Here is a 13211-nt window from a genome sequence, read left to right as displayed (position 1 = left end):
GAAGATATATGAATTTCAAATATGCAGATAAAAATACGGTCAGTATCACTAGGATTCAGAAAGTGCAAATCAAAATCATAGTTAGATCATATATGCCTATTAGGATAGGTAAAATTAAAAGATTTATCAAACCAATTGTTGGTATAGTACAGCCACTTTGGAAAGCAGTTTGGCAGCTTTAATATTAAATACATACTTACCACATAACTCAAGAGAAATAAAAGAGTATGTCTATAGAAAGACTTGTAAACAAATATTCATAGCAACCTAATCTTGAAAAAATACAAATTTTAACAGATGAATGAATAAACATATTGTGGTATGTATGTACAAGGGAATACTACTCAAAAATAAAAAGAAACATACAATAACATGGGTGAATCTCAAAATAGTTGTAATGAATAAAAGCAGTTGGACAAAAGAATGGAGAGAATCTATGAATACATTTACACATAATGATAACATTTCCAAACTAATTCATAGATAAGGGGTTGCCTGGGGATGGTAGAGGAGTGGATGAATTATAAAAGTGGATGAACTATTGGGGTAATGGCTATCTTCATTGTTTTGAAAATAGTGATAATTTTGTGGTTAAATACATATGCCAGAACTATTCAAATTATACTATTTAAGTACATGAAATTGTATTATATTCAATTATACTTCAATAAACCTGTTAGAAAGAGAGAGAAAGAGAAAGAGAGACAGAAACCGAGACCTAAATCTGAAAGTACTCTGCTTAATACTATTTAGTTTTAATGAAATACTGAAATTTCTAAAACATCTAAAATTCATTATTATTTTAAAAATTAGAAAATATTATTCAAATAACTACTGTATTTCACTAATAAATCAGCAACATGGGAACAGACAGAACAGATACTGACTACATGTATAAATTTACTTTAATTTATTAATTCATTCGACAAATAAGTATGCCTGAATATACATTAGTCAACAAAATGGAAGTCTTTTCCCTCATGCTTATATTCTACTGTTACTGTAAACTTGTTATCAGATTTGAATAAGCAAAAGCCTACAATGATTTCTCAAGCTCATGATAACAATAAGAACTTCACTAAATGATCTGAATCAATAATTATGCATTACATTGAAAGATATTTTAAAATGTCCTATGTTTTAAAATCATTAAATTCACTTGCCTTTGCCTCTAAAACAAAACCCAAGCTACTTTTAACATGTCCTTCACATATTGATCTGGGCCTTCATTGTTAGTGACCATAAGACACAATAACAGGGATTGGTTATTAATATTGCAGATTTCTGTGTCAATTTCAGGTTTTCTGAATCCATAGATTTGGGGTGGGGCTCAAGATCTGCAAATCCAACTAGTAGTCCATGTGATCCTTACCCTAGTGGTCTGGAATTTTTACTTTGTGAAATCCTGCATTAGTTTAAGTAGCCAAGGAGATGATTCATGAAGCATAAATGTGACAATACAGTATTCAAACAAAGAAACAGATATAAATGAAAATCTCACCACATTATACAAATGCAACATGGGCCACCAGGACCCCATCTCAGTCTCCAGATGAGTTCACTTAAAGCATTTATTAAATTAAGTGAGAAACTAAATTGAATGATCTTCAGTATGCAAAAAAAGCTTTACAGCATCCTTAAAATCTGACCAAACACAATAATAAATAATGGATTCCAAATAGAGGAAGGCATTTGTTTTTTTCAGGGACAAGTTTTCAAAGGAAAAAAGTGGACTTAAACTCTGACATTAAAAACAAAATTAAAAACAAAAACAAAAACAATTCTTTCCCCATATGTCATTGTTAATTTTTATAACTTAGGCTTAATTTAGTTCACAATTATAAATATATTTTTGCCATAAATATTATTTATTCCAGTTCCTTTACTATAGTTACACATAATCAACTAAAATCTTTGTATATATTTTGAGGTATATGACTAAAAATAAATCATGGATGTTTTAATTTCTTCCATGATTTTATAACGTATTTTACTGGTCATATCCTGATTGAAGATACTTGGTAAACATAAGAAATTTCTTTGATTATTAAAGCCAAAGTTTCTTCATAGAACTGAATTTGTGTTTTTCAGCAGAAGTTTGTTTTCATCCAGCATCCATTTATAAAATGGCCTATCCCAGTCCAAGGACACAGTCTTGAAACAAGTTGTCAGTCTCCCAATCTTTCAGAAACCTACTCTGTCCTCAAGAAAGGTCCAAAGAATAAATAAGAAAACAATCCTATTCCACAAAGTTGTCAGAGACCTGAGAAGTACTTCTCAGGACCCATGATGAGATGATGACAGGTGATAGATTAAGAGAAGATCTTCTAGTCCTAACAGCAGAGAATAAAAGAGCAAAGTCTGTACAGAGATTGAAACACTAAGGCCTTCAGGAAGAAAAGGTAGATATAAGAATTAGGTTTGGGGAAAAAGGGAGAAGAAAGTGAAAGAGCAAACTTAATGTAATGATGATTGTATACCAAAAATAGGACCACTTTCTCCACAATTAGGAATTGCAGCACTGTTGAAAATGGGTGGTTAACAGTAAGCAGAAAAGGATGAAGATTGAAATACTTAAATGTATTTCTTCTTTAATTGGAATTTTAGTTGGAGCCAACATAAACAATGACCCTAATGGTCTTGACCAGTATAGAGGATAAGAACACCAAACACATTCATTCCATAGTAAGTCTGAGTCTACTTCAGTGTTCTACTTTACTGTTTGTCTATTTCTGCTATCTTTGCTACCCATAACATTTCAGGTCTCACTAATATTGTCAAGACAATCCTCTTCATTAACCAGATTGCAAGTGCCTAGCTGGTAGTCTGTTGTTATATTTGCTTTTATGATCTTTAATATGTGGGTGTAAAATAAAATCCAAATATGCGATATTAAAGTTGGATTGGATCTTGGAAATCATCTAATAATTACACCTTTATTTTAGTTGGGAGGAAACTGAGACCCAAGGAAATTAGATAATTTGCCTAAGGTCACATAGCTAGTGGTATTTTGATAAAATGAGGACTTTTACAGTCTCTTCTAGAACAGTCATGAATTTTAATTCATCTATATTGTCTTAGAGGCATGAACTTTAGATTACAATTTGTGAAAATTGACTTGTTTTATTAAATATTTTATTAAATTTGTTAAATCAATATGCATAGCTATTTTGAAAGCAGCTGTTGTGCCAAATGTTTATTATTAAAAAGCCACAACGCAATATGTTTAATACTAGCTCTTCAAAATTATTTTTAGTTTTGGGGGAGTGCACATTTTTTTTCTTTTGAGACAATGGTATAGTTATGAAAGGATCCAGAGGAAAAGTTTTACATTACATAAAAATCAAATCTTGGAAAATATTTTTCTCCATATCCACAGATTCATACTCCATGCAGCTCAAATTAAAAATTCATAATATCGTTTAATTGATATTTGCTGATAAAAGTTGAAAAATACCATTTTCTATAGCTTAATCATGGAAAAGTTTATTATTGTCATCAGAGTATGCTGCACTTAAAATATGTATTATTTTAACTTCAGTGGAATAAAATGCATTCATTTCCAAAACATTGTACTTACTGATTCAGGACAGGTGTGTAGGCAGTTTTATCCTCATCAATAATAGTGACCATCAGTGTAATAAGTTGGGGCCAAAAATCCAAATTCTTGGTGGTTGGTCCCTGATCTTCACGAGGAATGTCCTGTTTCTTACTCTGCTCACAAATTCACGCAACATGCAAAAGAAAAGGTTAAATGGGATGACTTTAGTTAGATGTCACTGTCAAATAGAAGATCAAAGAAAAATGATTATGGAAATGAAACTCTTAGATTACGGGAGTTAAAGCTGTTAAACTCAGGTTTCTTTTCTTCATTGAATGGCATCCCACAGAATAAACTCACAGTGGCCAGGCTTGTATGTACAATCACTTTTTAAATTTTGCTTTAACTTCCATTGCTTTTTTTATTGTTGTTGTTCTGGATTGGAGGTTTTTCCTCCCTCTGATGATTATAGTTCGTGACCTTAAGAATTATTATTATAGAAATTATGCCTTTAATGTGGCTTCTTCAAGGATGAAAATTGAATTTTGTGTGTGCAAAAGTGTGTGCTTGTGTGTGTGTGCAAGTATGTGTGCATAAAATTTATCTTGTCTAAATATTTTGCTCAAAGTTACATCAGTAGTAAGTATGCAGAACGGACAGCTGCCTGGTTGCAAACTCAGTACTGTTAGATCCCACAATACATATGCAACATTAATGACTTAAACTCTCCCTTCTGACGCACAAATGTATCTAGATAACCAAAATTTTGTGTTAGCCTTTTTTTCTTTTTTCCTTTTTTAAAAACATCTTTGAATCTTTCTCAATTTACCACTCTCCTCAAAATCTTCAACTGTCATTCTAGAAAGCAGAATGTGACATAGGATGATCTAGATTTACTTTGAGGTTAACAGAGTACAATAATAATCTTGAATGTTGCACATATAAATTTCATACTCAACATATGCAACTCTTTACAACATACAGATAAGTTAATTTGGTCATTTATTTTGGTGGGTGTTCCTTTAGAGCACTTCTTTTACATTTACTTGTTAAAATTGGGTTAAAAAAATAGGCAGAGATAAATTTTCACTTAAGCGTATGGAAATTTTTGCTAAATCCTTTGCAAGCTTATAGGTGCAGGATATTTGAAAACATCAACTTATGGTTCCAGAAACCCAAAGACTCTGGTGTAAAATGAGTACTAGATTTTATTTGGCCCAAACTATTGCCATATCCAATTGCCATGTCTTCTGTGACCAGGTCAGCCACCCTCTCAGTTGAATGGTTGTATATGCATATTTTCCAGTGCAAATCATGATATGTAACCATATTCTGTTGAGTTGTCATTTAATTATTATTCTCACTTAACTTAAAATATAGCCCTATAGTGAACTCACTTAGTACTAGAGACCTCTATTCTTAGACTATAATGTACTTTTAAGAGCATATATATTCCCTAGGGTATATCCAAGAGCCATTGATTTACATTTATGTTTGAAATGCAGCAGATGTTAAAACTTGCAGAACTAAATTAAAATGGTAAAAAAAATAGTGGCTGACATAAAATACTTCAAATGTCCAGAATGAATTATAAGAAGTCTCCAAAGATCTTAAGAAGTATGTACATGTGATCCCCGAAAACAACTTGAAAGTTCTTGGCAAGCTTCCTCTTTCAATTCCTTCGTTATATCAGTCAACTTTAGGAAGTAATGGGCAGTAATGCAGGCTTACAAATATCAAGCTTTACTGCCTTTTAAGTTATAACTTTTATTAAAATTTATTTTTATTTTGTGAACAGGATTTTGTTATCACCACAATAATGTAATTATTTGTGCATTATATTAAGCTCAATAGATTTCTAAAAGATTTAGAAATCCAGATAACCTGGTGCGTTGTGAAGGTTATAAATAAAACTGCTTCCAATGGCCACAGTGGGGAGATATTTGGTATTAGAACAGTATCATTAATTATCGTCATACGTACATAGCCAAACTATATGTCTTATAGGTTTTAAGTAATGTGATTAAATGAAATAAAATTATTATACACGATATGTGTAACATCACAGTCACTTCTCATCATTTTGCTAAGAGTGACATGGAAAAGAGGAGAGACAGAAGTAGTTGAAATATGCAATCATTCCCAAATCCCTTACCTGTCACAAATTGTACTTCCATCACTCTTTTTTATGACACCAGAAGATTACTGATGATGCTATTTTTCACATCCTACTATGTATGTTGCTTTAGAATAAATCGAACTTGATGTTGAATCATTAAGTTTTTACATACCACACAATACTATCATAAATCAGGCTCTCCCTACTTTAATAGCACATTGTGAGAGACTGCATGCTTAAGGGATGAGGTCTAATCTGGTGTATTTTAAATTTCTTAAGAATTAAGTTTATCTATGTAAAACTTTTCAGTATACCCTAGAAATCTAATAGGGCATTAACCTTATGATTGGAAACATTAAGGTTATGATAGTAGAAATTAAGAAAAGCTTATAATAAGTGTATTCATACTGATTGAAACATTACTATGAATAATGTTATGAAATAACAATTTGTTATATCAAGAAAATATGGTAATTATAAATCATTTAATAATAAATAAAAATACATTCATTAAAATATGACCCAGTAAATCAATCATAATTATAGTGATTATTATAACAGTGATTAAAATTATTTTGTTAATAGATTATTGAAGAAACAGACTTTAAAGAAAATCTGTAAGGTTCAAATGGGGAGGTAATTTTTGAAAGTGGAAAGTTGCCAGGTTGTAGGATTATCTGAAGAGAGTTGCAATGGTCATGTTTACAAAGGATATTTCATTACAGAAAAGCATATACAGAAAAGCTTTTACAGACAAGCTGATGGGATGTATATTACACTTTCATGATATCAGATAAGAAAATATAAGTATATTCCATCATGAAGAGATCAATATATAGAAAGAGCCATTACATGCAAAAGAAAATATTGAAATAACAAATGATATCTTCAAGTTAGTGGAACTTACACAATACTTTAAAAACTGTTATAAAATATTTCTGTGGCATTCAATGTATTCATTCAATAAACATGTAATTGTGAATGCTGCTTCTAAGGAGCTGACAAGATGAGGGTTGGGAGGAGACATTTGGTAGAAAAATGCAAAGATGGGCCGGGCGCAGTGGCTCATGCTTGTAATCCCAGCACTTTGGAAGGCTGAGGTGGGTGGATCACCTGAAGTCGGGAGCTGGAGACCAGCCTAGCCAACATAGTGAAACTCCATATCTACTAAAAATGCAGAAACTAGCTGGGCATGGTGGCACGTGCCTGTAGTCCCGGCTACCTGGGAGGCTGAGGCAGGAGAATTGCTTGAACCTGAGAGGTGGCTGTTGCAGCGAGCCAGGATAGCGCCACTGCACTCCAGCCCGGACAACAGAGCAAGATTCCATCACAGAAAAAAAAAAAAAAAAGAAAAGAAAAATGCAAAGACAGGCTACGTAAACACAAAAACACATGGCAGATGCCTACTATATTTGAATAATTACTAGTAAAATGGGCTTTTGATGAAGTGTGCTTCTCTAACGTTTCCTCTACTCTGTGTTAGTATCGCGTACTTACACACACAAGGGCCAGGTCTCAACCAACTTAAAAATTTTTGCTTAAACAAAGTTAAATATGTTATTTTCAGATTTCCTGAAGCCTTTAATATGCTACTATGCATGGTGATTCTCTAAGATTGTGGTTCTCCAACTTTAGTGTGTATCAGCATTGCTGGGAAAGCTCACAAACACAGATAGGTTGCTAGGTCCTGGGACCCATCGTTCCTGATTCATTAGGTCTAGGGTAAAGCTTGAAAAGGTGTATTGAGAATGACCTTTCAAGTAATTCTAGTGCTTCTGCTCCAGGAATCAACTTGAGAACCACTTCTCTAAGGGGTAATACTAAAGTATTAGTTTCTCAAATGGATTTGAACTTGGTAAAGCCCTCCATTCCCTTCCTGTTCCTCCACCTCATCATGCCAGACTTTTCACAGAGTAAGTGTTTTTCTGAACACACTTTGGGAAATAAAAGACTACAGAGATAAATGCAGGGGTCAAATCATGAAAAGTTTTGTGTGTTCTGTCAAGGAGTTTGCATTTAAACCAAATACGATAAGGATCATTAAAAGATTTTAAACATAGGAGGACTTGGTTACATTTGTGTTCTAAATGATTTGGCAGTTTACTTCTTAACTTAAAGAGTTAATAAGTAAAATTGTTGGAACTTATTGACTAATGGGTGAGAAGGAAAAGAGAAAAGGAGGAATCTAGAAGATAATTAGGTAGACCTGTCTGAAGTTTCAAAGGCATTCTGAAACCTGTTGATGTAGATTTAAAAAATTCCAGTATATATGTGGCAGCTGAAATTATGGAGTAAATAAGATTGCTCAAAAAGAGAGAGATAAATATGTGACCACAGACAAAACCTTAGAGAAAAAGTCTATAAAACAATAGGAATAACATTTTTAAGAGACATAGGTAAAGGAGAGAGGCCCCTGCTGAAACGGAAGAGAATGAGATCCAGAGTTTATGTGGAATAATTAGCTTCAAGCATAAATAAGAATGTGAATTGCTCTGAGTAACATAACAAGAAAATCTTGCAGATAAGCCTTGTTGGTGGTGAGAAAAGTTAGCTAGGAATTTCCTTCTTGAGAGAAGAGGTGGTGCACAGTGTACTGGAGGAGTAGTAAAAGTCTGAAATTGTACCTGTGAGGAATGAGACACAGTCTCGAGCTGGACCCATAGTGGCATTGCCAAGCAGTGTGGGGTGGCTCTCTGAACTTGCAGTGACACTATGCTGGACCATTATGAGTTTTCTCTAGTATTGAATGTAGAAGCCTAAAAGCCAGAATGTTGGATGTGCTTCTGGAGTATACAATAGAAACAGGAAAGGAGAATGAGATTTAAATATTTAATGAGAATTACTGTAGTGCTAGAACAAATATATATTTTGGTCTGGAGGAAGGAAGGAAAAAAAGGAAGGGAAGGTGAAGAAACAGATCTAGAGGAAACACGGAGTGAAAAAGGCAGAAGGACAGGAAATTGAGGTCAGTAGGATATTTGTGTTTAGTCATTCAGCTCATGGGAAAGGGAATCAAGAATGGAGATTAGGTGAAAGACTCTAGAAATGAGGAGGTCTAGGAGAGGCCAAAGGGACTGTGATATTTCTGAACAGAACTTAAAGAATATGTGTGCTCGTGTGGGTGTGTATAAGAAGGTGACTTTTGCAATGTGCATAGCAAGGTACCTATAGTCAAGGCAGCTAAGCAATGATTAAAAGTCTTAGCAACAAGGTTTGCTGATGCCAAGAATTTGAATAATTAGGACAGGGTAGATACAAAGAAACAAAAAAAGAAAACAAGATAGATATAAGTCTGAATATTTTACAAGAGGTAAGCTTTAAAATGTCATAAATATGTAGCAAGATAAAATAATATTAAATCATTAACTAGATAGCTCTTATATGATGTGTTTGTAACTTCTTCTGATTACAAATTGATTGTTTACCTATTCATAATTCTGAGATAGGGAAATGTTAGCTATAGAAGTTCATAGGTTAGAAAAATGGGCCCTCTCTCATTAGTTTTGAGGTAGGAGATGAGCAGGACTTGGTCTCCAAATCGGTGGGGTTATGATCCCACTGATGAAAACAGGATCTAATCAAAACATGATGTAGTAAAGAAACCAGCTAAATCAAAATGGGGATGAAAGCAACCTCTAGTTGCCCTCATTGTTAATTATGCACTAATTATAATGCGTTAGCATGCTAAAGGACACTCGCCGTAGCACCATGACAGTTTACAAATGCCACAGCAATGTCCGGATGTTACCTTATATGGTTTAAAGGAGAGAAACCCTCAGTTCCAGGAACTCCACATCCCTTTTCTAGAAAATTATTTACCATATAATTAAGGAGTAGCTACAAATCTAGCTAACTGGTGCTAGATCCACAAGTGTTACTTTGCCTGTGGGGTAGCCCTGCTTTGTCATGGAGCAGCCATTTTCCTGTATTCTGTTGGTCTAACAAACTTGCTTTGCTTTCACTTTACTCTGTTGGTTCATTTTTTAATTCTTTCCTGCATGATGCCAAGAACACTTCTTGGTTGGGTTCCAATATTGGGGTTCGCCTGCATCAGTTTAGAAGTAGAGTCTAAAGTTTCAGATACCCAGGGGATCAAGGATCCTTGTGAAGAGCAATGTGGACAGTTTATAAGCTAGGAACATAGAGGGCAATGTTTCTACTCTACATTTAGACGAGATTGAGAAAGAGAATTTCTCCAAGTGCTCTTCCCCTAGCTCAAGGTAACCTATTGAGACATTCCTGACATCAGTAGAGCCACATGCCTTACTTCTCTCTTCCAGATACTGCTGCCTTCACCTTACCGCCTAATGCTACCTCCACTACTTCCAAAAACAGCAACAGGCATCTTTTTAACTCATTCCAATTCAATTCTCATTAAAAAAACTGTTAGCCACGAAGACTGAACATACAAATGAATAATGTCTAGACCATATCTGATAGAACTCTGGCCCACAATCTCTGCATCAACAAGTCCAGGAGGCCAAACCACAACCTTTGCAGCAACTGACCTGGAATAGTAAGGATTTGGTCAATGGCTGCCAGCTTCCTTATATTTTGCCCTAATTTTTAACTGAGAACCAACAAGAGAAAGCCAAATACGCTCCCTAAACAAATCACACAGGATGTGTCACTTCCATTTAACTGACTCCTAGCTTTCCCATGCTAACATGCTCCAAACACATCACACCTGAGGCCTTCCATGTTTTTATTATAAGGCTTTTCCACTTCCCTGCCTGACTTTGAATCTCTGCCAAGTGCTAGTGATGGTAGCTGACTTTATTGCTACAGCAATGTCTGAATAAATAAACCATTCTCACTTGGATGTTCTTCATTTATTTCCAAATATTAAAGTCAAATACCATTATCATCATTTTAGAGATAAATAAACTGAGGGTTATCTTAATTTTCACATCCTCTTAACTGAAAATAATACAAGTTAGTAGCCTCGGTTTTTTTCTCTTTAGCCTCAATTCCAAGACCTGGTCGAGTTTATAGACACAGATAGCAACCATCACCTCACATGAATAATATGGAGCTAATTTTTATTTTGTGTTATATATCTTGAATGGGAAGAAAAGTTTTCAGAGAACAAAATGATTGATACCTGTGTTAAATGCCTTTGCACTTCCTGAGTTCTCAAATGTCACAACTCCTGAGCACTCATTTGCAGTCTGAGAATTATAGGCACAATCAAGGTCTAGCTGTAAGTTAATTTCCATTTGATTTTCCCCCAGTTTTAGAGCACTATTTTTTTCTCCTTTTATTGATATATAATAATTTACAAATTTATGGGGTACATGTGAGTGTTCATTGCGTGCATAGAACATATAAAGATTAAGCCAGTATATTTGGGGTATTCACCACCTTGAGTGATTATGATTTTTATTTGTTGATACCATTTCAAGTCCTTTCCTCCAGTTACTTTGAAATGTGCATAATATTATTGCTAAGTATAGTAACTCTAGTCTGCTCTCAAATATTATAACTTATTTCTTATATTTAACTATATTTTTATATCCATAACCAACCCCTCTTCATCCTGCCCCCCTCCAACCCTCGCCACAACCCACCCTTCCCAGTCTCTGGTATCTATCATTGTATTCTCTATTTCCATGATATCAAGTTTATTAGCTCCCACATATAAACGAGAATATATGGTATTTGTCTTTCTGTGCCTGGGTTATTGTGCTTAATGTAATGACCTCTCCAGTTCCACCCACGTGATTGCAAATGACATGAATTTCATTATTTTTATGGTCAAGTAGTATTCTATTATGAATATATACCATATTTTCTTTATCTGTTGTTCCCTTGATGAGACTTAGGTTTATTTCATATCTTTCCATAGTACTGAAGGACTTCCAGTACCGTGTTGAATGGAAGTGGTGAAAGTGGCCATCTTTCACCGTGGGCACTTAGGTTGATTCCATATCTTTCCACTATTCTTTGTGAATAATGCTGCAATAAACACATGAGTACATATTTCCCAGTAGTGGGATTGCTATATTCTATGGTAATTCTGTTTTCCATAGTAGTTGTACTAATTTATACTCTCACCAACAGTGTGTAATAGTTCCCTTTTCCTCACATCCTTGCCAGTATCTGGCATTTTTTGTCTTTTAAAAATTATAGCCATTCTAACTGGAGTAAAATGATGTCTCATTGTGGCTTTGATTTGCATTTCCCTGATGATTAGTGATATTGGGCATTTTTAAATATACCTGTTGAACATCTGTATATCTTCTTTTGGGAAATATCTATTCATATTCTTTGCCCACTTTTTAATAGAATTATTATTTTTTGCTATTGAGATGTTTGAGTTCCCTGTATATTCCAGATATTAGTGCCTGTAGGATGAATAATGTGCAAATATTTTCTTTAATTCAAGAGGATGCCTCTTCACTCTGTTAAGTGTTTCCTCTGTTGTGCAGAAGCTTTTAACTTTACTATGATCTCAATTGTCTATTTTTGGTTTTGTTGCTTATGCTTTTGAGCTGTTAGCCATAAAATCTTTCCCTAGAAAGATTTTCTGAAGACCAATGTCCTGAAGAATTTTCCCTCTGTTTTCTTCTAGTAGTTTTATAATTTCAGGTTTAACATGTAAGTCTTTAACCCATATTGAGTTGCCTTTTGTATGTGGTAGAGACAGGGGTCCAGTTTCATTCTTTTGCATATAGTTATACAGTTTCCCCAGCACTATTTCTTGAAGAAAGTGTGCTTTCCCCAATGTATGCCCCTGGAATCTATGTTGAAGATGAGTTGGCTGTAAATATGTGGATTTATTTCTGGGTCCTCTATTCAGTTTCATTGGTCTATGTGTTTACTTTCATACAAATACCATGCTGTCATGGTTACAATAGCTTTCTAATATGTTTTGATGTCAGATAGTACGATGCCTCCAGGTTTGTTGTTTATGCTCAGGGTTGCTTTGGCTATTTCAGCTCTTTACTTGTTCCATATGAATTTTAGAATTGTGTATTATATTTCTGTAAAAATGGCATTGGTATTTTGATAGAAATTAAATTGAATGCATAGATTGCTTTGGGTAGTGTGGTCATTTCAATAATATTAATTCTTCTGATTCATGAACAAGTAATCTCTTTCCATTTGTTTGTGGCTTCTTCAATTCCTTTCATCAGTGTTTTGAAGTTTTCCTTGTAGAGGTCTTTCACTTCCTTGATTAAATTTATTCCTAGGTATTTTTTTGTAGCTATTGAAAATGAGACTGCCTTCTTAATTTCTTTTTTGGCTATGCCATTATTGGCAGATAGAAATGCTGCTGATTTTTGTACATTGATTTTGTATCCTTCAACTTTACTGACTTTGTTTATAAGTTCTAAGAATTTCCTGGTAGTCTTTTGGATTATCTAGACCTAAGATCATTTTATCCACCAAAAGGGACAGTTTGACTCTTTTCTAATTTTGGTGACTTTTATTTATGTTTCTTGATTGATTTCTCTGGCAAAGACTTCCAGCACCATGTTGCATAGGAGTGGTGAAAGTGGGCATTTTTCACCATTTGTTTCATTTCTTAGAGAAAATGCTTTCAAA

At 34.1% G+C, this 13211-nt stretch overlaps 1 protein-coding gene across 1 annotated transcript in view; it reads right to left on the bottom strand.

Annotated features, from left to right (window-relative positions):
- Nucleotides 1-13211, bottom strand: part of UNC13C (unc-13 homolog C) — a 624577-nt gene that overhangs the window by 239484 nt on the left and 371882 nt on the right. Inside the window, exon 17 of the mRNA XM_008016541.3 lies at nt 3581-3714. Coding sequence (XP_008014732.3) covers nt 3581-3714 — 134 coding nt within the window. The remainder of the gene's footprint in view (nt 1-3580; nt 3715-13211) is intronic.

Source organism: Chlorocebus sabaeus, chromosome 26 (assembly GCF_047675955.1).
Source record: "Chlorocebus sabaeus isolate Y175 chromosome 26, mChlSab1.0.hap1, whole genome shotgun sequence".
Lineage (NCBI taxonomy): Eukaryota > Metazoa > Chordata > Mammalia > Primates > Cercopithecidae > Chlorocebus > Chlorocebus sabaeus.
Note: the sequence above shows the minus strand (reverse complement) of the source record. Positions and strands in the feature narration are given on the sequence as shown.